Source organism: Piliocolobus tephrosceles, chromosome 1, assembly GCF_002776525.5.
Source record: "Piliocolobus tephrosceles isolate RC106 chromosome 1, ASM277652v3, whole genome shotgun sequence".
NCBI classification, from domain to species: Eukaryota; Metazoa; Chordata; class Mammalia; order Primates; family Cercopithecidae; genus Piliocolobus; species Piliocolobus tephrosceles.
The window spans coordinates 170,671,122-170,697,473 of NC_045434.1; the positions used below are offsets into that span (position 1 = coordinate 170,671,122).

General features: G+C 44.4%; 1 protein-coding gene across 1 annotated transcript in view; it reads left to right on the forward strand.

Annotated features, from left to right (window-relative positions):
• Positions 1–1,829: 1,829 nt before the first annotated feature.
• The window catches only part of LOC111523056 (calreticulin-like), a 45,913-nt gene continuing 21,390 nt past the window's right edge, over positions 1,830–26,352 (forward strand). The window contains 2 exon segments of the mRNA XM_023187360.1: positions 1,830–1,929; positions 22,354–22,437. Of these exon segments, the coding sequence (XP_023043128.1) occupies positions 1,830–1,929; positions 22,354–22,437 (184 nt within the window).

Below are 26,352 nucleotides of genomic sequence, written 5' to 3' on the forward strand. Positions count from 1 at the left end.
TCCAGGATGGAGTGCAGTGGCGCCATCTCAGCTCACTTGCAACCTCCGTCTCCCAGGTTCAAGCAATTCTCCTGCCTCAGTCTCTTGAGTAGCTGGGATTACAGGCACATGCCACCACACCCAGCTAAGTTTTGTATTTTTAGTAGAGATGGGGTTTCACCATGTTGGTCAGGCTGGTCTCTTTTTTTTTTTTGAGACAGGGTTTCACTCTTTTCACCTAGGCTGGAGTGCAGTGGCGTGATCTCAGCTCGCTGCAACCTCCACCTCCTGGGTTCAAGCGATTCTCCTGCCTCAGCCTCTCAAGTAGCTAGGACTACAGGCATGAGCCACCACACCTGGCTAATTTTGTGTTTTTAGTAGAGATAGGGTTTCACCATGTTGGTCAGGCTGGTGTTGAAATCCTTAGGTGGTGATCCACTTGCCTCAGTTACCCAAAGTGCTGGGATTACAGGCGTGAGCCACCATGCCTGGCCTTTTTTTTTTTTTTTTTTTTTTTTTGAGACAGAGTCTCACTCTGTCGCCCAGACTGGAGTGCAGTGGCTCACTCTGTCGCCCAGACTGGAGTGCAGTGGCGATATATCTCGGCTTACTGCAACATTCACCTCCCAGGCTCAAGAGATTCTCCTCCCTCAGCCTCCCGAGTAGTTGGGATTATAGGTACCCACCACCATGCCCAGTTAATTTTTGTATTTTTTAGTAGAGACGGGGTTTCACCATGTTGGCCAGGCTGATCTCAAACTCCTGACCTCAGGTGATCCACCCACTTCAGCCTCCCAAAGTGCTGGGATTACAGGCGCAAGCCACCATGCCTGGCCTGATAAGTAGGTATTGAATAAATGAATGAAGTTAAACGGAAGTGTAGTGAAGGCACTGGAATGAGAAGGCCTGGTTTCTAGCCCCTATTTCATCTTTGTGTGACCTCAGCAAGCCACTTTGTCTCTTAGAATCTCAGTTTGTTCATCTGTAAGGCGAGCATGACAACACTCTTCTTACACTAGTGTGAGGATTAAATGATATGTCTATTAAGAGTCTGGTGCAGTGCTTAGCATATAGTACAACAATCAACAAATGCTGGTGCTTTTATCCTCTTTGAGCCTCATTTTCCTCACAATAGGGTAAATAACATTGATTGTACGGTATAGAGTTGTTGTAGAAATGATATGAATTTACAAGTCTTTCCCTTCTCTGGACTTTGCCCATAGTATTCTCTTTGATCCTCCTCCTCCCTCCCCCATGTCTTCCTCCCTAGATAATCGCAGTTGTCACTTTCTTCAGGAAGCCTTCCCTGAGACCCCATGCTGGATCAGAGCCTCTTCTGGGCCCCCTCAGGCCCTGCATTTCTGTTAAAATAAACAGATATCATCGTGGTTTCTTCATAGGCCCAGTGGGTGGATGGATGAATGGAAGGATGGAAGGATGGAAGGATAGAAGGATAGAGGGAAGGAAGGATGGAGGGACAGAGAGATGACGAAAGGAATCATGTGAGAGCGACTTCAACCAGCTCCACCAAAGTCCAGCACCCCAGAGGCCAGCCTCAGCTGCCCATTCCACTCCCCAACTCCAAGAGACCCTCCCCTGCTGCTCCCTCAACGCCTGGTTGGCCCCCATTGGCTCCTCGGTCCTGCAGCGCTCTCAGCCGTGGTGCCCCGGGATTGACTGCGGTCCTCATTATTCTTACTGGCCCCAGGCCTCGGATGGAAGGCAGCCAGGTGCGGGGATGCAGGTGATCTCAGCCCCCGCACCTGGGTCAAGGTAGAGGTGGCGACAGTGGGGCGGAGCTCCTGGCGAGGGCAGGAGCGCTCCGAGGCTGGGACTCGAGGCTCCGAGGGATGAAGGGGCTGCGGCTGCTGCCACTGCTGCTGGTGACCTTCACCTTGGGAAAGCGCGCCCAGCGCCGGATTTACCTGCGCGAGGAGTTCGAAGACGGGGGTAAGCAGTTCGGTGCCTGGCAGCGACTATAGAACAGACTCTACGACCTTGCCTGTCACCTGTCCCAGCGGTCAGGCAGGCCGACTTTCCCGGTTTGGAGCCCGTTTAGAGACAGGAAGACTACAGCTGAAATCTCCACTTGCTACCTCCTAGCTGTGTGACACTGGGCAGGTAGCTTACTAAGTCTACATTTCAATTTTTCTCTATTAAATGAGGACAATACGAATCTTGCAAAATTGTTCAGAGCGTTAAATTAGGTAAGGTGGGCAAAGCATTGTCCCTAGCATATAGTTGGCATGCAGTAAATTTTTGTTCCTCCTCCTTCATCCCAAATGGGTGAACCTTGGAGGAAAAAGGGGATCATTGATTGTGATCGTGAAATTTTCTGTTTCTTCCTTTTCTTTTTTCTTTTTCGTTTTCTTCCTCCCTTCCTCTCTCTCTTTCTTTTCTCTCCCTTTCTTTCTTTCTTTCTTTTCTTTCTTTCTTTCTTTCTTCCTTCCTTCCTTGATGGAGTCTCGCTCTGTCGCCCAGGCTGGAGTGCAATGGCATGATCTTGGCTCACTGTAACCTCCGCCTCCCGGGTTCAAGTGATTCTCCTGCCTCGGCCTCTTGAGTAGCTGGTGCCCGCCACCACACCCGGCTAATTTTTTTATTTTTACTTGTAGTAGAGATGGGGTTTCACCATGTTGGTCAGGTTTGTCTCGAACTCCTGACCTCAGGTGATCCACCCACCTTGGCCTCCCAAAGTCCTGGAGTTACAGGCGTGAGCCACTGCGCCCAACCAGATTTTCTGTGTTTCATAAAATATCAGAGTTCAGAGGATCTTGGAGGTCATCTTGTCCAGTGTCTTCCCTAGAATGCCTCATGAACTTCAGAGAATTATGGAAGGGCTTACTTACCTAAGGACAAATGTTCCATAGTACTGTTTCAGCCCACAAACAAACGATGCTCTTAGTGTGTGTGTATGTGTGTGTGTGTATGCGTGTGTGTGAAATCTGATTAATTCTTTGAGGGTGCGGTAGATAGGGCATTTGCTGAGGAATTAGGATGTTTTGGATTTGAGTCCACATTCCACCATGAACACCTGGAGAAGCCCTTTCCCATTTCTGAGACTCAATTTCCCAGTCTTACTTACCTAAAGACAAATGTTCAATGGTACAGATACTTGTGATACTGTTTTGAGGGTGGCAAGGTATAGAAGTGCTACAGAGGAAGGTGGAAATAAGCCCAGGCAAATAGCCTGGACAGGAAAGCTTCAGGGAGAAGGTGAAACTTAAGCAATGTTTTGAAGGATTAATCAGTTTATTAGATTGGAAGAGAAGGGGAGAAGGGTATTCCAGGTAAGAAGAACAGTGTGTACAATGATACAGCCAGCAGTGGCATCTTCAGGGAACAGGAAAGTGTGAAGGGGAGGTGAGTTAGGGTGAGACTGGAGAGCAGGCGGGGCATATACCAAGGGGGTTAGGGAGCCTGGCCTTTTGCTGAAGGCAGTGGGAAGCTAGTGAAGGTGATAAGCTGGAGAAATAAGATCTGACCTGGGTATTAGAAAGAGTGCTTCAGAAAGTAAGTGGACCTGGATTGTGAAGCTGACTGAAGTTGAGTTTGGAGACAGAAAAACCATCCAGGAGGCTACTGTAATCTTTTTCCCCACTATTTATTTATTTCTATTTATTTCTCTCTCCTTCTGTCTCTCATTTTTCCCCTCAAGTGACTGTTGTAATCTTCATGGTGAAAAGTAGAGAGTCTGTACCAGAGTGGTAGTGAGAGGAATACAGGGGAGGGGGCAGACAGGAAAAATGTTCAGGAGTCGGCTGAAAAGTGGGATGTAACAGCTTCACTGTAACAAAGCACAATCTGTTTTCAAGGATAGGTTCAAGGTCCCCCACTTCCTAATGGATTTCAGGCATCCTTTGTAATGGGCCCTTTGAGGCTAAATCTTGTGACTGCTAGCTTGAGGGTTCATTTCCCTGCCTGGGCTGGCTTTTACTCACACTATAATTCCTCCCGGTAGAAGGCAGGGAGAACATGCACAGACACGCCATCGCTTCCCCAAGGACTGAACTCCACTTGTCCAGTGGGGGAGTAAATGCCCAAATGCCCAAGGGTATTATCAATAAATATTTATGAAATGCTCTGGAATCAGGAAAAGAGGGGCTTCAAGCCCCAAGACTTGAAGATTTTGGCCCGTTGATGAGGCCAAAATCATGAACACAATCCAGCACTATGTCCAGGAAGGTTTGGTCCGCATGGGAAGACTTGCCTAGGCTTCTCCTAGTTCTCTTAGCCCCTGTGCTTCTTGCATGTCAGCCCTGCTCACACCGTGACTATTTACCTTATTTTTTTTTTCTGTTTCCAGCTCAGTAAACAATTATTAAATGATTGAATTATTGGACTGAATCTTGACACATACACCAAAAAATAACACCCCAAAAAGAGAATTGTCATTACAAGAAATCTTCCTACATTAAGACTTAGCAACATGTAATTGTTGAGGTCAGGTGCCTACTTTGAAGACATCAACCCAAAATGCAATTATTATGTTGAGTGAAGAAAAGTCAGAGGGATGTGCTGAAGGGGTGATTCTGCTCACTGGTTGAGGAGGGTTGGCTAGTGGGGTCCAAGGTTCTGAGGCTTATCCTCAGCTTACAGCACCTAGAAATCCAATGTTAGGGTACTCAGAACTGGGAAGGTTTAGACACTGACTTGTTCTATCCAAACTCAAAAGAGGCATATATATTAGCGAGATACCAATATTTCTTTTTCTTTCTTTTTTTCTTTTTCTTTTTCTTTTTTTTTTTTTTTTTTTTGAGACAATCTTGCTCTGTTGCCCAGGCTGGAGTGCAGTGGCATGATCTCAGCTCACTGCAACCTCCACCTTCAGGATTCAAGCAATTCTTCTGCCTCAGTCTCCCAAGTAGCTGGGATTACAGGTGTGCACCACCTCACCTAATTTTTCTATTTTTGGTAGAGATGGGGTTTCGCCATGTTGGCTACGCTGGTCTTGAACTCCTAACCTCAAGTGATCTGCCCGCCTTGGCCTCCCAAAGTGCTGGGATTACAGGCATGAACCACTGTGCCCAGCAAGATACCAATATTTATCGAGCATCTGAGACTTAACATTTCTAAGACAAAATTTTTGTGTGCTCCTCCAGACTTATTCTATTCCCCCCTGGTGTTCTCTATCTTAGTAAATGGCCTAACCATTCATCTGTTTGTTTAGGTCAAAAATTAAAGAGTGGGCCGGGGTGGTGGCTCACGCCAGTAATCCTAGTGTTTTGGGAGGCTGAAGCGGGAGGATTGCCTGAAGGCAGGGATTTGAGACCAGCCTGAGCAACATTGTGAGAGAGGTGTCTCTACTAAAAATTAATTAATTAATTAAAAAATTAGCCAGGCATGGTGGTGCATGCCTGTAGTCCCAGCTACCTGGCAGGCTGAGACAAGAAGACTGTGTGAACCCAGAAGTTTGAAGTTACAGTGACCTATGATCATGCCACTGCACTTCAGCCTGTGCCACACAGAGAGACCCTATCTCAGAAAAAAAAATAATAAGAATCATCTTTGATTCTTTTATTTCCCTCAACTTCTTTGTTTAATCCATCAGCAAGTTTAACTGAGTGTACCTTCAAAACATAATCCTAAATGTGATTTTTTTACCTCCTATATTGCTACCCACCTAGTCCCAGCCACTATCACCTCTCACATGGACTACTGCAGTAACTTGAATAGCCTCTGCTTCTGTTCCTGCTTCCCCTTGGTCTTTTCTCAGATACATTTCAGAATGACTCTTTTGAAATGTCAGTCAGATTGTATCATTCTGGAACTTTAAAAGCCTCCACTGCCTTTCTATTAGATTTAAAATAAAACCCAACTTTCTTACCATGACCTACAAGAACTTCCATGATCTAGTCCCTGCCTACCTCTCTTATCTCCTGCTTGTTCATTATGTTCCAGCCACATTGGCTTTCTTGTTTCTCAGACACACAGACTTCAACCCCATCTCAAGGCATTTGCACTTGCTGTGATTTCTGCCTGGAATATTCTTCTCTTAGATCTTCACATGGTTTGCTCCTTCTCGTCATTCAGGTTTCTGCTTAAATGTTTTCTTCTTAGGGGGATTTTCTTGTTTGCCCTATCAAATATTATTCCCCTGTATATGGTTGTACTCTATCCCTTTATGTAACTTACTTTTAAAAAATCAACTTTTTAAGATAAAATGCCTGTAATCCCAGCAGGCTTTGGGAGGCCGAGACGGGCGGATCACGAGGTCAGGATATCGAGACCATCCTAGCTAACACGGTGAAACCCCGTCTCTACTAAAAAATACAAAAAACTAGCCGGGCGATGTGGCGGGCACCTGTAGTCCCAGCTACTCAGGAGGCTGAGGCAGGAGAATGGCGGGAACCCGGGAGGCGGAGCTTGCAATGAGCTGAGATCCAGCCACTGCACTCCAGCCTGGGCAACACAGCGAGACTCTGTCTCAAAAAAAAAAAAAAAAGATACAATGTACATGTAACAAAATGCACTCAATTAATGTGTATTATTCGTTGAATTTTGAAAAATGTAGGACAGGCGTGGTGGCTCATGCCTGTAATCCTAGCACTTTGGGAAACGGAGGCAAGCAGATCGCCTGAGCTCAGGAGTTCAAGACGAGCCTGGGCAACATGGCAAAACCCTGCTTCTACAAAAAATACAAAAATTAACTGGGCATGGTGGTGTACACCTGTGGTCTCAGCTACTTGGGAGGCTGAGGTGAGAGAATCACTTGAGCCTGGGAGTTCGAGGCTGCAGTGAGTCGAGATTGTGACACTGCACTCCAGCCTGGGTGACAGAGGGAGACCCTCCCTTAAAAGAAGAAAAAAAAAAAAAAAAAGAAAGAAAAGAAAAAGAAAAATGTATATACCTGTGTGGCCACTGCCACAATCAATATATAGAACACTTCCATCACTCCAAAATGTTCCCATGTGAGCCTTTGCATGCTTACTGTCTCTCTCTCTCTCTCCATTTCTCTCTCTCCTCACTGTTAGATTAACTTCCTGAGAGCACAGTGCTTCTCTGTTGTCTTCACTGCTGTAGCTTCAGAACCTAGAAAAGTGCCTGCGTCAGGCACATAGTAGGTGCTCGATAATTTTTTTGTTGACGAAGAATGAATTGCCCTGGGAAATTATCCTTTTCGGAGATCCAAATGCTCATATGAGCCAAGGCAAACCCTTCCTGGTTATCAGAGACTCAGGAACCCAAGTTCAATGAGTCTGAATTTCATCTTGTTGAATGCTTATTGTGTACCAGTGAGTCTTTTTCTTTTTTCTTTTGTTTTTGAAACAGGAATTCATCTGTCTCCCAGTGTAGTGATGCTATCATGGCTCACTGCAGCCTCCATCTCCTGAGCTCAAATAACCATCCCACCTTAGCCCCTGAGTAGTTAAAATCACAGGTGCACACCCAGCTAATTTTTTTAATTTTTAGTAGAGACCAGGGTCTTTCTATGTTGCCCACACTGGTCTTGAACTCCTGGGCTCAAGCAATTCTCCTGCTTTGGCTTCCCAATGTGCTGGGTTTATAGGCATAAGCCACTGTGCCTAGCTGATTTATTTATTTATTTATTTATTTAGAGACAGAGTTTTGCTCTTGTTGCCCAGGTTGGAGTGCAATGGTGTGATCTCTCAGCTCACTACAACTTCAGCCTCCAGGTTGAAGTGATTCTCCTGCCTCAACCTCCCGAGTAGCTGGGATTATAGCCATGCGCCGCCATGCCTGGCTAATTTTGTATTTTTAGTAGAAACAGGGTTTCTCCATGTTGGTCAGGCTGGTCTCGAACTCCCGACCCCAAGTGACCTGCTCGCCTTGGCCTCCCAATGTGCTGGGATTACAGGCATGAGCCACCGTGCTAGACGAATTTTTTTCCTTATACATCATTTTATTGAATTTCTCACCAGTTCTATAAGGAAGATGCTATTATTACTCTTTCACTGATGAGGAAACTGGGGTTCAAAGAGGTTGGGTGATTTTCCCAAGGTTGTACAGCTAATGTTGAAAGCAATTGGGAAGGCAAGGAAGGGAACATCTGGAAAGTATTCATTGCATTTGACAGTTAGGAAGACCGTTTGACAACTCAGTGGAGCGGTGGGGTGGAAGCCTAACTATACCTTAGGTTGAAGGATAGAGAGGAACTGAGGAAATGAATACAGCAGGGTTGGGTTACATTTTGGAGAATTCTGGCTGAGAGGGAAGTAGAGAAGAGCTCAAGTAAGTAATTTGGAATACAAAATGCACGTGGAAGGTTTGGTTGACACAAGGTGGGGGTTTTGCAAAAAGGCAAATGGGCAAGGGGGTTGAGAAGAATGAGCAAGTTGATTGATCTACACCTCTTTTCACTTTATAACCCCTGTGCCTAGCAAAGTACCTGGCACACAGAAAGTGTTACAAGTTTGAAGGAGGAAGGAAGGAAGGACTTGAGAGTTAGGCAGAAAGAAGCCAAGTGACTTAAAAGAAATGGGATGGGAAGTGTCAAAGAACAGATGCAGTTCAAGTAACACAGTGTGAGAACTGGAGGACAGGAGGCAATGGTCATGGAGGTGGGTGGACATGGGTGTTTGAGTTTGAGATTTCTTCTTCTTTTTTTTTATTTTGAGATGGAGGCTGGCTCTGTCACCCAGGCTGGAGTGCAGTGGTGTGATGTCAGCTCACTGCAACCTCCACCTTCTGGGTTCAAACAATTCTCCCACCTCAGCCTCCTGAGGAGCTGGAACCACAGGCACATGCCACCATGCCTAGCTAATTTTTGTATTTTTAGTAGAGATGGGGTTTCATCCTGTTGGCCAGGCTAGTCTCAAACTCCTGACCTCAAGTGATCCGCCCACCTCGGCCTCTCAAGGTGCTGGGATTACAGGCATGAGCCACTTTGGAGTTTGAGATTTCAAAGCAGTTTCTGCTGATGACAAGGCCCAGGGTGTGAATGTAGTGACAAATGGCTAACCTAGGGTAGAAGTAGAGATGAGGAAACTGAGAGGCTAGGGAGTTGGATGGGCTGTCCTATAGACATCACCTGGATGATGATGGACCTGAGTAGAGAGGAAAACTGTGACCCTGGTGCCAGTTTTCAGCAAGGCATGGGAGGGACTTGGATTGGTGACTGATCAGGGCAAGAAACCAATAACATGAGTGAGAGCATGGAGGATTCCACCGGTAGTCCCTTACCTGCAATCTCTAAGAGCTTCCCACTTGGCCGGGCGTGGTGGCTCAAGCCTGTAATCCCAGCACTTTGGGAGGCCGAGACGGGCGGATCACGAGGTCAGGAGATCGAGACCATCCTGGCTAACACGGTGAAACCCCGTCTCTACTAAAAAATACGAAAAGCTAGCCGGGCGAGGTGGCGGGCGCCTGTAGTCTCAGCTACTCGGGAGGCTGAGGCAGGAGAATGGCGTAAACCCGGGAGGCGGAGCTTGCAGTGAGCTGAGATCCGGCCACTGCACTCCAGCCCGGGCGACAGAGCAAGACTCTGTCTCAAAAAAAAAAAAAAAAAAAAGAGCATCCCACCACAGCCCTAGAACCAGCCACCCCAAGGGGCCTCAGCCTAGTGGATTGGGGCGAAGCATTAGCCTCTGCTACTTCCATTGTGACCCAGCACCTGGGGCCTGGCTGGTAGGATTGTGAGTACAGCCTTTCTAAGCCACAGTGCGCAATTCTGGCCAAAGTCTTAAAATTGTACATATCCTTTTCTTAGGTAACTCCCTTCCAGGATTTTTTTTTCCTCTCAAGAAATAATCAGAAATGTGAGCAATACTTTATGCACATGTAACATATAAATCATGTGAGCATTATTTGTAATTGGAAACATTTGGAGACAAACCTAAATGCCCAACAGTAAGGGCACAATTAAGTAAAGTATGATATATCCGTAGAATGTTTGGGAAGGTTTTAATGTCATGGGGAAATGTTTATGACCTAATGTCTTGAAAAATTTACAAAATTGTATATATATATATATACAATACAATTTACAAAATTGTATATATATGTGTATATATATATACACACACACACACACACACACATAGTCACTATGTAAAATATATTGGTGCATAAAAAAAAGAATAGAAGAAAATGGACCAAAATGTAAGCAGTAAATAATGGAATTTCAGATTAGTTTAATTTTTTCATTATTTTCTACAATGAACTTGTGTTACCTTTTAATGTATTATTATTATTGTTAATTTATTTCTTTGAAACACAATCTCACTCTGTTGTCCAGGCTGGAGTGCAGTGGGTTTAAGTGATTCTCATGCCTCAGCCTCCTGAGTACTGGGATTACAGGTGTGCACCACCTATGCCAAGCTAATTTTTGTATTATTAGTAGACACTGGGTTTTGCTATGTTGGCCAGGCTGGCCTTAAACTCCTGACCTCAAGTGATTCGCCTGCCTTGGCCTCCCAAAGTGCTGGGATTACAGGTGTGAGTCACTGTTCTTGGCCATTATCCTTTTAATAATAATAATAATAAACTATTAAAATTAAGAGAACTGTTTGCTGTTTCCAGTTCTTGGAGTTAAAATTTCTGCTTTTGAACTTTATTTATTTATTTATTTTTATTTTTTTTGAGACGGAGTCTCGCTCTGTTGCCTAGGCTGGAGTGCAGTGGCACGATCTCAGCTCACTGCAACCTCCACTTCCCGGTTTCAAGCAATTCTCCTGCCTCAGCCTCCTGAGTAGCTGGGATAACAGGCACCCACCACCGCACAGGGCCAACTTTTGTATTTTTAGTAGAGACAGGGTTTCACTACGTTGGTAAGGCTGGTCTCGAACTCCTGACCTCGTGATCTGCCCGCCTCGGCCTCCCAAAGTGCTGAGATTACATGCGTGAGCCACTGTGCCTGGCTGAACTTTATTTTTTATAGCTAAACTGTACCTGATGCCTTAATTAACCTTTTTTTTTTTTTTTTTTTTGAGGCGGAGTCTCGCTTTGTCGCCCAGGCTGGAGTGCAGTGGTGCAATCTCGGCTCACTGCAAGCTCCGCCTCCTGGGTTCACGCCATTCTCCTGCCTCAGCCTCCCGAGTAGCTGGGACTACAGGTGCCTGCCACCACGCCCGGCTAATTCTTTGTATTTTTAGTAGAGACGGGGTTTCACAGAGTTAGCCAGGATGGTCTCGATCTCCTGACCTCGTGATCCACCCGTCTTGGCCTCCCAAAGTGCTGGGATTACAGGCGTGAGCCACCGCACCCGGCTTAATTAACCTTTTTAAAGCACAGTCGTAGTCACTAAGCATGATGCTTTACACACTCCAATCCTCATCTCAGCTCTGCAAAGTAGTTATTATTTTCCCAATCTACAGATGGTAAAACTGAAGCCCAGAGAAGTCGACTAATTTGAGGTCACATAGCTGCTGAGTGGTAAAGGCAGGGTTTAAATCAGGACTGAATTTTTTTTCTTGCATTATTCCTGCTACCCACCTTACTGCCTCCCACGAGTCCAATAACTTGAAGGCCTTCTGACTCACTTTTTTTTTTTTTTTTAAAGAGACAGGGCCTTACTCTGTCACCCAGGCTTGGAGTGCAGTGGAACAATGATAGCTTATGGCAGCCTCGAACTCCTGGGCTGAAGTGATGCTCTCACCTCAGCCTCTTGAGTAGCTGAGACTATAGGTGTACGCCACTGCACATGGCTAGCTCACATAATAAGTAGTGCTTAGCACCCTTCAGAAAGGTAAATCTTAGATTCTTTGAATGTCAGAACTGAAAGGCTCCTGAGAGCTCATCTAAACCCACGTGCCCGCATTTTCCCCATTTACAGGTGAGCGGTCCTTCTGAGGTCCAGAAGGGAACATGACATGCGAGGGGCATTTAAGGGATTTGTGACAGAGATTGATTGAGGGTCCTTTCTGCTGTTTTCCCAGAGTACAGAGCAACACAGCAACCAGAGGATGTGCAAGGGCTTTATTTTTAAATTTTAATTTAATTTGATTTTGAGATGGAGTCTTGCTCTTATTGACCAGGCTTGAGTGCAATGGCGTGATCTCGGCTCACTGCAACCTCTGCCTCACAGGTTCAAGTGATTCTCCTGCCTCAGCCTCCCGAGAAGCTGGGATTACAGGCACCCACCACAATGCCTGGCTAATTTTGTGTATTTTCGGTAGAGATGGGGTTTCGCCACGTTGGTGAGTCTGGTCTCGAACTCCTGACCTCAGGCGATCCACCCGCCTTGGCCTCCCAAAATGGTGGGATTACAGCGTGAGCCACTGCACCCGGCCATGCAAGGCCTTTAGAATCCAACCCTGTCATTGTACAGATGGGGAAAATGAGACCCAGAGAGAAAAGATGGTTTTCCTAAAGTCACATGGTGAGTCCGTGGCAGAAATGTTTGTTGAACCCAGGTCTCATCCTTCATAAAAGATTCACTAGCCACTGCTACAAGCTGCCAAGCGTCAGGTGGCCAGCAGATGATAATATCAGCGGCCTCACGGACAACATGAGCTTTTGGAATCACAGACCTTGCATAGGGACTGGCGTATTAAAATATGCAGAAACTGGGCACAGTGGCTTGCACCTATAATCCCATCTACTTGCGGGGCTAAGGCAGAAGGATCACTGGAGTCTAGGAGTTCAAGCCTGAGTGATACAGCAAGACCCTGTCTCTAAAAAAAGTAAATAAATAAAGAAATAAAATGCAGAAATGTTGGTAGATTGAATTGTGGGATCATCAGTTCAGGTATGGGGGAGGGCTAATGGTGACAGCAGTGACTGTTGAAAAAGTACAAAATCAGGCAGAAAGAAACGGGAATTCAAATGAGGGAATGAATGATGCAGGAGTCACAAGGGGTGAGTGCGTGCGTATGTGTGTGTGTGTGTGTGTGTGTGTGTGTGTGTGTGTGAATGTTAATTCTGTCAACACTCAGACTTGACTATGAAAACTTGGCCAAAGAGACGTTCTGAGACAAAGGGCCTCTGTTCGCAGCTGGCTCAGACCCACTGAGGACAGCTCAGCAGGGCTGAGGAACACTCTGCTGCTCAGGCCCCCGACTGATAAGTGATTGAGACTGTCTGTGAATCGTGGCTACTTGGACATGCTGAGCCTGGAGAAGAATCACCCTGGACTGATGCCTGAACCGAATAGGCCTGATCCAGCTGGCCTTTCCAGGTCTCAAGTACAAACTGATGGCAAGGACTCCCGAATAGTCTCGAACTCCTGAACTCAAGTGATCCGCCTGCCCGCCTCAGCCTCCCAAAGTGCTAGGATTACAGGTATGAGCCACTGCACCCGGCCCTTTTATATGTTATTTTGTTTAAAGTTTGTCATCTTACCTGCCAATTGGGATATAAATTCCATGAAGGAAGGGATTCATTTTGTTCACTGCCTGGCACATAATGAACCCTTAATAAACAAGTGAGTATATAGAAGGAGGAAGGCAGGAAGAAAATCTATTGAAAAGACTGTTGGCCGGGTGCAGTGGCTCACACCTGTAATCCTGGCACTTTGGGAGGCTGAGGTAGGTGGATCACTTGAGGTCACGAGTTCGAAACCAGCCTGGCCAACCCCGTGAAACCCCGTCTCTACTAAAATTACAAAAAAAGTAGCCATGCATGGTGGTGCGTGCCTGTAATCCCAGCTAATCAGGAGGCTGAGGCAGGAGAATTGCTTGAACCCAGGAGGTGGAGGTTGCAGTGAGCCGGGATAGGGCCACTGCACTCCAGCCTGGGTAACAGAGTGAGACTTTGTCTCAAAAGAAAAGAAAAGACTGTTGAAGCTGCTTCTTCTCTTGTCAGATGTTACCACTCGGTTTTGGTAATTTTGTTCTGAAGGTATGAGAGGGGATGCGTGAGTTGGATGCAGTGAGACTTTGGAATTAATACATCCGTTAACAATTATAATTCCAGGTACCTGGAAAATTTGCCTTAAATTTCTCTTCTTAAAATTTCATTAAGCTATACACTTATGTTTTGAATAAATGTTATCTGAATAAATCTGAATAAATGTTATACTCCAATTAAAACGTTTACTTTAAAAAAGTAAATGACACCCAGAACCCATGTCATGGTTTATAATACCATTGTCCAATAAAAGGAACTAGGCCTCCTTAGAGAAATGGCTGATCTAGGGCTGAAGAAGGGAATATACAAGGTGAGCCTTGAGCATCTTATAGTTCTAGAAAGTAAGGAAGTGCTCAAAAATCAAAATGATAAGGGTGTGTCAAAGGGACACAGGAGCCAACTGAAAGAGCTCCCAATGGCTAAAGACATTTGAGCAACAAAAAGCCAGTTGTAGTGGCACATGCCCAGCTACTCAGGAAGCTGAGGTGGGAAGATCCCTTGAGCCTAGGAGTTCAAGGCTGTACTGAGCTATGACTGTGCCACTGCACTCCAGTCTGGGTGACAGGGTGAGACCCTATCTCTAAAAAAAAAAAAAAAAAAAAAAGTTATAAAATAAATATCCATGAATCCATACTGGTGTAAAGAAATGATTGAGTAAATAAACAGGGACAAATAGACAAATCTCCTGTACAGAAGAATTCCAAATAATTTTATGTAAATACTCTGCCCTCAAAGAGGTGGAGCATAACTCCCCACTGCTTAAGTGTAGACTGTACATATTGAGTGTCTTTTAAAAAGTGCAATATGGAAAGAAGGGGGAAAAAGAGTAACTTTGCAATGGAGAAACCTGACACATACCACCTCAGCCAGGTGATTGGTGTTAACACCATCAGTGATGTCATGTTAATAGCATGCACCATTAATGCGATGTCATGAGAATGGCCGTTTACCTCTGTGGCCTTCTTCCCCAAAGCCTATAACCTCTATCTAATCATGAGAAAAATGTCAGACAAACCCTAGTAGAAAGACATTCTGGCCAGGAGCAGTGGCTCACCTTATAATCCCAGCACTTTGGGAGGCTGAGGCAGGCAGATTGCTTAAGCCCAGGAGTTTGAGGCCAACCTGGGCAACATGGTGAAACTCCATCTCTACAAAAAACAAAAAAAAAAAAAGGCTAGAAGGAAATATAGTATATCAAAATGTTAACTATGGTCATCTCTGAGTGGTAGGTATCATGGATGTTTTTACTGCTTATTTGCTTCTTCTGGGCTTTCTACATTTTCTACAAGAAATTATTTTACTTTGAAAAATGAAGAAATATAAAATAAGAAAAGCAGATAATTTATTTGCCTGTCTCTCCCATTAGATTGTGAATTCCTTGAGGACTTAAGGCCTTGAGGAATTGTCTTGCTCACTTTAGCACCCTGGCATCTAGTACTCAGACTGGCACAACATAGGATCTCTGTAAATGTTTAAGTGAAAAGCTTATATTCTTTTCTGCTTTCAGCATAGAGGCTCTTATTTAATGCACACTTTCTTTTTTAGCAAATTTGGCCTGCTTTCTAGGGTATAGTTGATTAGAAATGACAGCCTCCAAGATAAATGGAGGACCTGTTAAAGACTCATTCAATGACAGCAGCAATAGTTATATTTATTATCTTAATTAATTTGGCCCTCATGCCAATCTGTTATTCCACAAACATTTATTGAGCACCTACTATGGGCACAGAATTCCTTTCTTTAAAGAGTTTAAATGTAATCCTTATTTATACATGAGGACACAGATTCAGAAAAGTGATTTACTCAGGTCATATACAGAAATCGGTGGAAAGGCTGAGATTCTTATCTCATGCTGTTCACCACCCCCCAAGGCTTTTTAACAGTTGATAAATATTTGAATGATTATGGTCTATGTGGCAGACATACAGGTAGACTGGCAGGAAGGAAGAAAGAAAAGGCAGTAGGCAGATAAATTGGCAGTCAGTTAAGCAGGGATGTAGGTCTACCAGTCTCATGAGAATTGGTTGGATTGCTAGAGGCAAACATGGATCTCAGAGAGAAGTGAGTGCTCACAGCAGAACAAGGACAGTGCAGATAGAAACATTACAAAACCAGACCCAAACCTCTGCTGTACATTATAGCCTAATACAGGCCTTGAGTCTTCAAGAACATTTAAATTATTATTCTTCTTATTAGTAGTAGTAGTAGTATTTTGGGACAGAGTCTCACTCTGTCACCCAGGCTGGAGTGCAGTGGCACAATCATGGCTTATTGCAGTCTTGACCTCTCTGGGCTCAGGTGACCCTCCCACCTCAACCTCCCAAGTAGCTGGGACTACAGGCACGCATCACCATGCCTGGCTAATTTTTCTATTTTTTGTAGAGACGAGGTTTCGCCATGTTGCCCAGGCTGGTCTCAAATTCCTGGGAAAGTTTAAATTTTGTTTAGGATTATATATATTAGAGGTCAGCGTCTTTTATTATGTCTAGAAAAATTTCTCATTGAAAATGTAGACAACATGTTGGCACCTGAAGAGAGAAGCTTTAACTTATCTAGCAAATTCTCTTTTGCAGAATACAATCTGATTATGTGGAATAAAGGCAGCAAATATGTATTTTTATTTAAATAAGCATTTCTTTTTTTTTTTTTTTTTTTTTTTGAGACGGAGTCTCGCTCTGTCGCCCAGGCTGGAGTGCAGTGGCCGGATCTCAGCTCACTGCAAGCTCCGCCTCCCAGGTTTACGCTATTCTCCTGCCTCAGCCTCCCGAGTAGCTGGGACTACAGGCGCCCGCCACCTCGCCCGGCTAGTTTTTTGTATTTTTTAGTAGAGATGGGGTTTCACCGTGTTAGCCAGGATGGTCTCGATCTCCTGACCTCGTGATCCGCCTGTCTCGGCCTCCCAAAGTGCTGGGATTACAGGCTTGAGCCACCACGCCCCGCCTTAAATAAGCATTTCTAATGAACCTATTCTGTCTGAGTCTAAGGACTAGGTACCTGGAAAGCACGGCTTTTACTTTCAAATCTAAAAATATTTACATTTGTTTACCTACGTATATCTTTGTATACATATACACATATGCACAGATTACGTATGTACACAAATACTCAAGTCGTATTTATTGATCACTTCTAGTGTGCCTAACATGGTATTGCATGCAGTTTCACTTAATTCTTCCAGAAGAAACTCTATACCTTAGGTAACCCCTTTCTACAGATGAAGAAACTGAATCTCAGAGAGGGTCAACATTCTGCTGAAGAGGCTGCAGTGAGCTGAAATCACACCACTGCACTCCAGTCTGGGCAACAGAGTGAGACTCCATCTAAAAAAAAAAAAAATGAAAAAAGATTCTGCTGAAGCTGGTGGCAGAAATGAGTCCCTAGCCAGGTCTTTTGATTTGAGCTTCATCACAAGCCAGACACTCTGGGAAGTACAGACACAGAGAGAAGTTCATGTGACATTCAGGCACGCCTACTCTGAAGTCTGCCTTGATGCCGAGGAGCAGTCAGTGTTTTTCTGAATTTTATTACCCTGTGCTTTCTATCACTACCCTTACCACACTGTTGTTCGACTTGTCTCTTTACTTGTTTACTGTTTAATTGTTTACTTGTCTGTCTCTTTCACCAGATTATAAATTCCCTAAAACTCACAGGTCCCTGAAAAGACCTTGTCAGATTCTCATTTCTGTGTGCCTGATGCCTGGCACAGAGTGAATGCTCAATAAGCGTTTCCTGAAGAAAGGCATTAATTAGCCCAAAACAAGGGTGCAGAACTGGGTTCTAGTCTCAGATCTGTAACTGACAACTCTGTGTGCATGGGCAAGTCACTTCCTTCTCTGGGTTTCAGTTTGCCTACCTCTAATATGAGGAAGTCACCACTAAAGGGTCATTCTGGCTTGAGCCTTTATGATGTTATGATGTTAAGAGAAAAAAATGTGAAAAGTTAAAGGGACTTCATTAATCATATGATATTATTCTCCTAACAAGAAGAGAGGCTCCTTATTTTGAGACACCCTAAATCGTGTCAGGTTTGGTTTGTACTGATACTGTTCACCCAGAAAAATAATTAGCACGGAGAAGTTTTGAGTTCTATTCTAACCTCTTCTACCGTAAAGTTCAAGGCCAAAGTTATACAACTATTTCTACAAGTTTTTTAGAATCAATTAACATTTGTCAAATGGAGAATAAAAGAGTCAATCCATTAGTAAGGCTAAGAATCTTACGGCTTAGGCAAAAGTCGTGATCATGCATCCATTTAGTTATTCAACAGATATTTTTGGTTATTTATTCTGTGCTAAATATTGGCACACAACGGTCAGCAGAATAATTATAGATTTTACTAGTCTGGTAGAGAAGACAGACGTTACTCAAATTATACACAAACTATTAATTACAGACCGTGAAGTGCTATGATTGAATCTTACATTTGTTGCACACTCTTCGGGTTACAAAGGGCTTTCTTCACACGTGATTTCATGGGAAGTCATGTATAGAAGTTAAAAGTACAGATTTTGGTGTTACCTAGAACTGGGTCTGAGCCTGGCTTACCCACTTACTTCCAACTGGGCTTTTGGGCAAGATTCTGAGCTTCTATTTATCTTTTGAATGGGGAAAAAAATAGGACATTCATCGCAGGGCTATTATGAGAATGCAATGAGATGATGCATGAAAATACTCAGCACAATGCCTGACATATGGTTCCAAACAGTAGCTATGATTATTACACACATTTTTTCTTTTCTTTTTTTTGAGACAGAGTCTTGCCTTGTCACCCAGGCTGGAGTACAGTGGCACGATCTCTGCTCACTGAAAGCTCCACCTCCCAGGTTCCCGCCATTCTCCTGCCTCAGCCTCCCCAGTAGCTGGGACTACAGGCGCCCACCACCACGCCCAGCTAATTTTTTTTGTATTTTTAGTAGAGACGGGAGTTTCACTATGTTGGCCAGGATGATCTTGAATTCCTGACCTTGTGATCCGCCCGCCTCAGCCTCCCAAAGTGCTGGGATTACAGACGTGAGCCACTGCGCCCGGCCTTACACACATTTTTTTCTACATAGCACTTTTTCTTTCTTCTTTCAGAGAAAAGACAATGTAGTAGGCCATTCTTGCATTGCTATAAACAAATGCCTGAGACTAGGGCTGGGAGTGGTGGCTCAGCCCTGTGATCCCAGCACTTTGGGAGGCCAAGGTGGGTGGATCATGAGGTCAGGAGATGGAGACCATCCTGGCTAACAGGTTGAAATCCCGTCTCTACTAAAAATACAAAGAATTAGCCGGGCGTGGTGGCACGCTTGAACCGCAGGCAGTGGTTGCAGTGAGCCGAGATCAAGCCACTGGATTCCAGCCTGCACCAGAGCGAGACTCCGTCAAAAAAAGAGAAAAAGGACAAAAAGAAATGCCTGAGACTGGGTAATTTATAAAGAAACGAGGCTTAATTGGCTCACGATTCTGCAGGATTTATAGGAAGTATGGTTCTGGTACCTGCTCAGCTTCTAGGGAGGCCTCAGGAAGCGTATAATCATGGCAGAAGGTGAAGGGGGAGCAGGTATGTCACATGGTGAAAACAGGAATGAGAGCCAGAGAGAGAGTAGGAGGGGGAGGTGCCACACAGTTTTAAAGGACCAGATCTCAAACTCAGAGCGAGAGTGCGCTGATCACCAAGGGGATTCCCCCATGATCCAAACACCTCTCACCAGGCCCCACCTCCAACATTGGAGATTACAATTCAACATGAGATTTGGTGGGGACATGCATCCAAACTATATCAGACAGTTTTGAAATCAGACAGATTTGGGTTCAAATCTCAGGTCTACCACTTACTAGATGCAAAATGGTATTTAAAAATACCTATCTAACCAGGCGTGGTGGCTCATGCCCGTAATCCCAGTACTTTAAGAGGCCAAGGAAGTAGGATTGCTTGAGCCCAGGAGTTTGAGACCAGCCTGGCTAACATAGTGAGATCCTAATTTCTACAAAGAATCAAAAAATTAGCCAGGTGTAGTGGTGTGCTTGGGGTCCCAGCTGCTTAGGAGACTGAGTTGGGAGGATTGCTTGAGCCCAGGAGATTGAGGCTACAGTGAGCCATGATCATGCCACTGCACTCCAACCTGGGCGACACAGCAAGACCCTGTCTCAAAACAAACAAAAAAAGACCCTGAAAACAAAAAACAAAAACAACCAACAAAACACCTATCTCACAGTATTGTCCATGAGCGTGAATAAAGTGAAGTTTTTAGGGAACCCCAGGAGGGCCTAACACATAACACATCTTTTTGCCTTGGCATCTACCATTATTCTTCACTGTGTAGATGATGGTCAGGGAAGCAGGATCCACTTAATTCAAGCCACAGCAAGTGAAGGCAGAAAGAAGCTCCTGGGGCCCCTCCCTCAGGAGGGAGTGACAGAGGTGGTCACCAAGACCTGTCTAATTACCATGACCTTGAAAGAGACAGGGGGAGACCACAGAAAGTGTTGAAGAGGTAAAACCTCTTCCCTTTTAGAATTTTTTCAGTGGGGCCTGAAAATTAAATTGATATCAGACAGATTAACAGGAGAAAAGCATAGAAATGTATTTAATATAAGTTTTATGTGACATGGGAGCCCTCCCAGGAAATGAAGACCTATAGAAGCAGTTACAGCCAACTACTTGTGTGGTGAATTGGACAAAGAATAGTAAGTTGTGAAATGTGGTAAGGGAAAGGGGCTTGGGCCAGGATAATTAAGTAGAGAAGTGACGAGGGAGATAAGGGTTAGTTTAACAAAGTTTGTTTGTATAGATTTCTTTTGGCTTCAACTTCCTGTCTTTGATAATAAAAATGTTACTTTCCTTTTGGTATAGGGAAGACGTCTTTCATGTGGGGAATTTTCCCCTGCCTTTCAGAAACAGAATGAAGGTCAAAGTGATCTTCTTACACTTGCTGTTTTATAAGTGCCTTTAATTCAAAATAGTCGATATGGAAGAGCAGCATATTTTGAAGTGGCATGTTCTTAAGCTCAAGTCCCCTGGGTCTCATAAGGGGAAACAGTTCAGTCATCAGACATGAGTAATAGGAGCTGACAGAGCCAGCTCAGGGTGGTCTTGCTGGATGCGTGTTGATGTGGGATATTCATGGGTAGAGATAAGGTAATAAACCTAGATACTGGGGGCTGGGCATTATGACTCATGCCTATAATCCTAGCACTTTGGGAGGCCAAGGTAGGTGGATCACTTGAGGTCAGGAATTCGAAACTAGACTGGCCAATATGGTGAAACTCGGTCTCTACTAAAAATACCAAAAAAAAAAAAAAAAAAAAAAAATGCCGGGTGAGGTGGCGGGCACCTGTAATCCCAGCTACTCAGGAGGCTGAGGCAGAAGAATCACTTGAACCCAGGAGGCTGAGGTTACAGTGAGCTGAGATCAGGCCACTGCACTCCAGCCTGGGTGAGAGAGTGAGACCCTGTCTCAAAAAAATGAAACAAACAAACAAAACCTAGATATTGGGGAGTGGGAGTAGAGAACTATCCATTGAACTACAGGGAGAAGATCAAATAAAGTTTACCCCGAAGGCCTCTTCCAGCTAAAGCTGCCAAATTGTCCTGTGACTCTGGGACCCTTAGTGGGCCCAGGAAATGGGAGTCAGCAACTCTGAAGCATAAAATCAGAAAGGCACTGAATATTTGGATGGAGTGCCAGGACCCAAGAAGAATGCCTCTTTGTCTACATGCCATCCATGCCAAAGCAAAACAAATTTATCAGCATCTCCTTGAAACTACAAGAAAGAGATTAAAAAGTTTAAGCAACAGAACAGCATAAATGGAAATTGATTGTTCATTATCATCATTACTAATTCAAGAAGGTATAAAATGTTGTTGCTAATCTCTTTACTTGGTGAGCTGATTTTATTACTTTACTAAACATAAATATGTATAAGGGATGAGTCCCTCTAAGCACAGTTTTCCCTCTACTTTTATGAGAATAAATGTTTCATTACTTTCTTTTGTTTTTGTTTTTGTCTGTGATCACCCAACCAATCACTAAATTCATTTCTTTCTTTTTTTTTTTTTTTTTTGAGACGGAGTCTTGCTCTGTCACCCACACTGGAGGGCAATTGTGTCATCCAGCCACTGCAACCTCCACCTCCTGGGTTTAAGCGATTCTCCTGCCTCAGCCTCCTGAGTAGCTGGGACTACAGGCGTCCGCCACCATGTCTGGCTAATTTTTTGTATTTTTAGTAGAGACAGGGTTTCACCATATTGGCTAGGCTGGTCTTGAACTCCTGACCTTGTCATCTGCCTGCCTTGGCCTCCTAAAGTGTTGGGATTACAGGCATGAGCCACCGTGCCTGGCCTGCTTCATGCCTTTCAACCATACATTCCTATGGTGATTTTCAGCTCTTAACTGTCATAGAGGAGGGTGAAGTAGGGTATTAAAGTATAAGTGCCTCAACTACTTGGTATTCAAGCCACTGCACATGGTAATACACAAATAGTGGGATTCAGACAATCGGACAATGAGAGGAATTTCAGGAATACTAGAGTCATCCCTTGACATACCTTTACCATTCCTGTAAGTCTTGGTCAGTATTAGCTGCATTTTGTCTTTAAGTTCTTTTTTTCTCCTTTACTCATAGATGAATGGAAAAAATGATGGGTGCAGTCTAAACATCAGCCAGATTATGGTAAATTTCAGCTCGCTGCAGGAAAATTTTATGGAGACAAAGAAAAAGATAAAGGTAAATACTGGAACTCAGTATTAGCACATATAATTATTGTATATTAATATACTAATTGGGGAAATTCTGACTTTTATACAACTGTTTTTGTCTGTGATATCACCCAATCACCAAATTCATTTCCTTTTCTTTTTTTTTTTTTTTTTAGATGGAGTCTCTCTCTGTTGCTCAGGCTGGAGTGCAATGCTGTGATCTTGGCTCACTGCCCTCCGCCTCCCAGGTTCAAGTGATTCTCCTGCCTCAGCCTCCTAAGTAGCTGGGACTAAAGGTGCGAGCCACCCTGCCCAGCTAATGTTAGTATTTTTAGTAGAGACGAGGTCTCACCATGTTGGCCAGGATGGTCTCCATCTCTTGAGCTTGTGATCTGCCCGCCTCAACCCCCAAAGTGCTGGGATTACAGGCGTGAGCCACCGCGTCTGGCCTTTTTTTTTTTTTTTTTTCAGACTGAGTTTCGCACTTGTTGCCCAGGCTGAAGTGCAAAGGTGCAATTTCGACTTACCACAACCTCGGCCTCCTGGGTTCAAGTGATTCTCCTGCCTCAGCCTCCCAAGTAGCTGGGATTACAGGCATGCACTACCATGCCCAGCTAATTTTGCATTTTTAGTAAAGACAGGGTTTTACCATATTGGTCAGGCTGTTCTCAAACTCCCAACCTCAGGTGATCCACCTGCCTCAGCCTCCTAAAGTGTTGGGATTGCAGGCGTGAGCCACTGCACCCAATCTTTTTTTTTTTGGAGATGGAGTCTCACTCTGTCGCTCAGGCTGGAGGGTAGTGGCACGATCTTGGCTCATTGCAACCTCTGCTTCTGCAGTTCAAGCGATTCTCTGGCCTCAGCCTCCCAAGTAGCTGGGACTACAGGCATGTGCCATCACGCCCCGCTAATTTTTGTATTTTTAGTAGAGACAGGATTTCACCATGTTAGTAAGGCTGGTCTCGAACTCCTGATCTCAGGTGATCCACCCACCTCGGCCTTCCACATTGCTGGGATTACAGGCGTGAGCGCCACTGCACCTGGCCCACCCAATTAATTTCTCTTTCCCAAAATAAAAAGTTAGTAGATGGAGTGCTCCCTTCGGCAGCACATATACTAAAAAAATTAGTAGATGGAAAAGAATGAACTCTCCACAAAAATAGTATGTCCATTCATTGAATAACAGGAGTTCAAAACTAAGCCCTTCTACAAATCCCTGTTAGTCTTCCTAACAACTTTAATAAGTGATTACTATTATTTTCCCAGTTTTTCAGAGGAGCCTCAGAGAAGTTATTTGCCCAAGGCTATATACACAGCTGGCAAGACGTAGAACCTGATTCTGGGTCTGACTCTAGGGACTATATTCATTACTGCTGGACTCTTGCTTTCCCCAACCCCCTAGGATTTTAAAAATAGCGTGCTGCACTTGAAACAGGGGAAGGCACTGTGTAACATCCAAATGTTGTTCTTCCCTAGAGGAGCTTACTGTGACGGAGAGAGGAGCAGACAGACCCTAGGGCTAACTCCCATGACTTACTAGCTGCATAATTTCGGCAATTCTTATTTCTCTGAGCTTCAATACTAGATGGAGATAATAACCATCGCCTGCCATGCTCATTAGACAGGGCTTTTGTTAAGAACCAAATAATATTGTGGAGGAAAGGTGAGCTCTGAGCACAAGTTCTGCAGGCTTGAGTTTTTTGTCTGAGAAAGCTTTTGTCCTCTAAGTAGAATCCATTGATCATTCCCTGAAGTGATTTCCCATCTTCTTCCTCCTGGCTACTGTTATGAATCTCATTTTCATATTGATTAAAGGAGAGAATTATGAACTGGCTTGAGAATTTTAAATTTTACATCCACTCTGGAAAACTGTTCCCAGAGTATTAAACGGTATTAAAGGGAAAACCGTTTCCAGAGTAGAGAGAAAGTGGAGACAGCATGACCCGCGGGAAGCTGTGCCTTGGTGATGCCAGTGAGGGTAGTCTGCTCAGCCACCCATCTCCTCTCAGTGTGATTTCTTGGTTGTTGTCCCTCACATTGTATCCCATTCAGGTTCATTAGATTCCTCCTTGTTCTCTAGATGAGTCCTGGGTTACAAAAGAGGCTTAGAGAGAAGTCAGGTGGAATTGAGCTACAAAGTAGTGTTTGGCAGAATAGAGACTCAAAACTTGGTCTTGCCTGCAGGTTCAGTGCTCTTTCCGTTGTGCACACTCCCTCCTCCATGAAGTCTTCCCTGGTTACTCTAGCTGTTCTTGGGGTCTTTGGGGAAGTAAGCATACTTTGTTTAATTTTGTTTTGTTTTGATTAAGACAGGGTCTTGCTCTGTCACCCAAGCTGGAGTGCAATGGTGTGATCGTAGCTCACTGCAGCCTCAAACTCCTGGGCCCAAATGATTCTCCCACCTCAGCCTCTAGAGTAGCTGGGACGACAGGCATGTAGCACCATCCCCAACTAATTTTTAAAATTTTTTGCAAAGACAAGGTCTCATTATGTTGCCCATGCTGGTCTTAAACTCCTGGCCTCAAGCAATCCTCCTGCCTTGACATACTGAAGTGCTGGGATTAGAGGCATGAACCACCATGCCAGGTCAAGCATATTCTTTAAAATGTAGACAGCTCCTAACATAATGTCAGACATGAAACTGTTTACCACAGAGCCTTGTGTACAATAAATGCTCATGAGATTTATTGTCTAATTCAGAACCTGTGATTTTTCCGTGTAATTTAACACATACTTATTGAGCCTTTCTTCTATGCCAGGTCCTGTTCCAGATTCCGGGAATATAAAGAAGCCCCTGTTCTTCAGAACCTAAAAATTATTCAAGGAGACTGAAATAAACCTAGTTTCAACGTAGTGTGACCCAGGAAAGTACAGAGAACTGTGGGATCATAAGGAAGGACCCAGCTGGGTGCGGTGACTCACGCCTGTCAGGAGTTCGAGACCAGCCTGGCCAACATGGTGAAATCCCGTCTCTACTAAAAATACAAAATTAGCCAGGCGTGGTGGTGGGCACCTATAATCCCAGCCACTTGGGAGGCTGAGGCAGGAGAATCATTTGAACCCGGGAGGCGGAGGTTGCAGTGAGCCGAGATTATGCCACTGCACTCCAGGCTGGCGACAGAGCAAGACTCTGTCTCAAAAGGAAAAAAAAAAGGAAGGACCCTCACCAAGTACAAATAATGATAGCCCCTTGCATTTTATGTTGACAGTTTACAAAGTACTTCTCAGATCTCTCACTCACTTGACCTTCAACAGGACTCCTATGACATAGGAGTAATTCTCCACATTTTGCTGATGTGGAATTGAAACTCAGAGAGTTAACAGAGCCCTAACCAGTAAGCTGGGCAGCAGCATGGAATAATAGAAAGACCACTAGCCTGGAAGCCAGGAGACTTGGCTTGTATGGCATGATTCATTTGTGACTCTATGGTCTTGGATAAGTAACTTTTCCTCACTGGGGCTTGGTCTGCTCATTTATAAAGTAATGTGGTTAGACTAGAGAGGCTCTGAGATCTATTATTGCCCTGATACTCTCTGGAGGAGGAAGTAAAGTCTTGTGGTTGAGGATGGGGGCTCTAGAATTAAATGAACCGGTTGAGTGATCCTGCACCAGTGAAATAGCCTCAATGGCTTCATGATAAAGCAGAGAAATTAGGAGAACCCACTTCACGGGGTTATTATGAAGCTTAAGTGCAGTAGTAATATATATGAATGAAACACAGTGGCAATGAGTAAGTGTTCAGTGAATGTTAGCAATGATTACTATTTGATCTACTAGGCTATGGTAGGAAGGTGTCTGGAAAGTGCAGGGGCTCTTTCTACCACAGCACTTTTGTAGAGTAGAACCTCATTCTGGTCACCCAGAGGAGACTCAGAAAAACGGTCTTTGTTTTGTAAAGTTGTAGAACAGTCTTCAAGTATCTCTTGAAAATCAGAGAGAGCA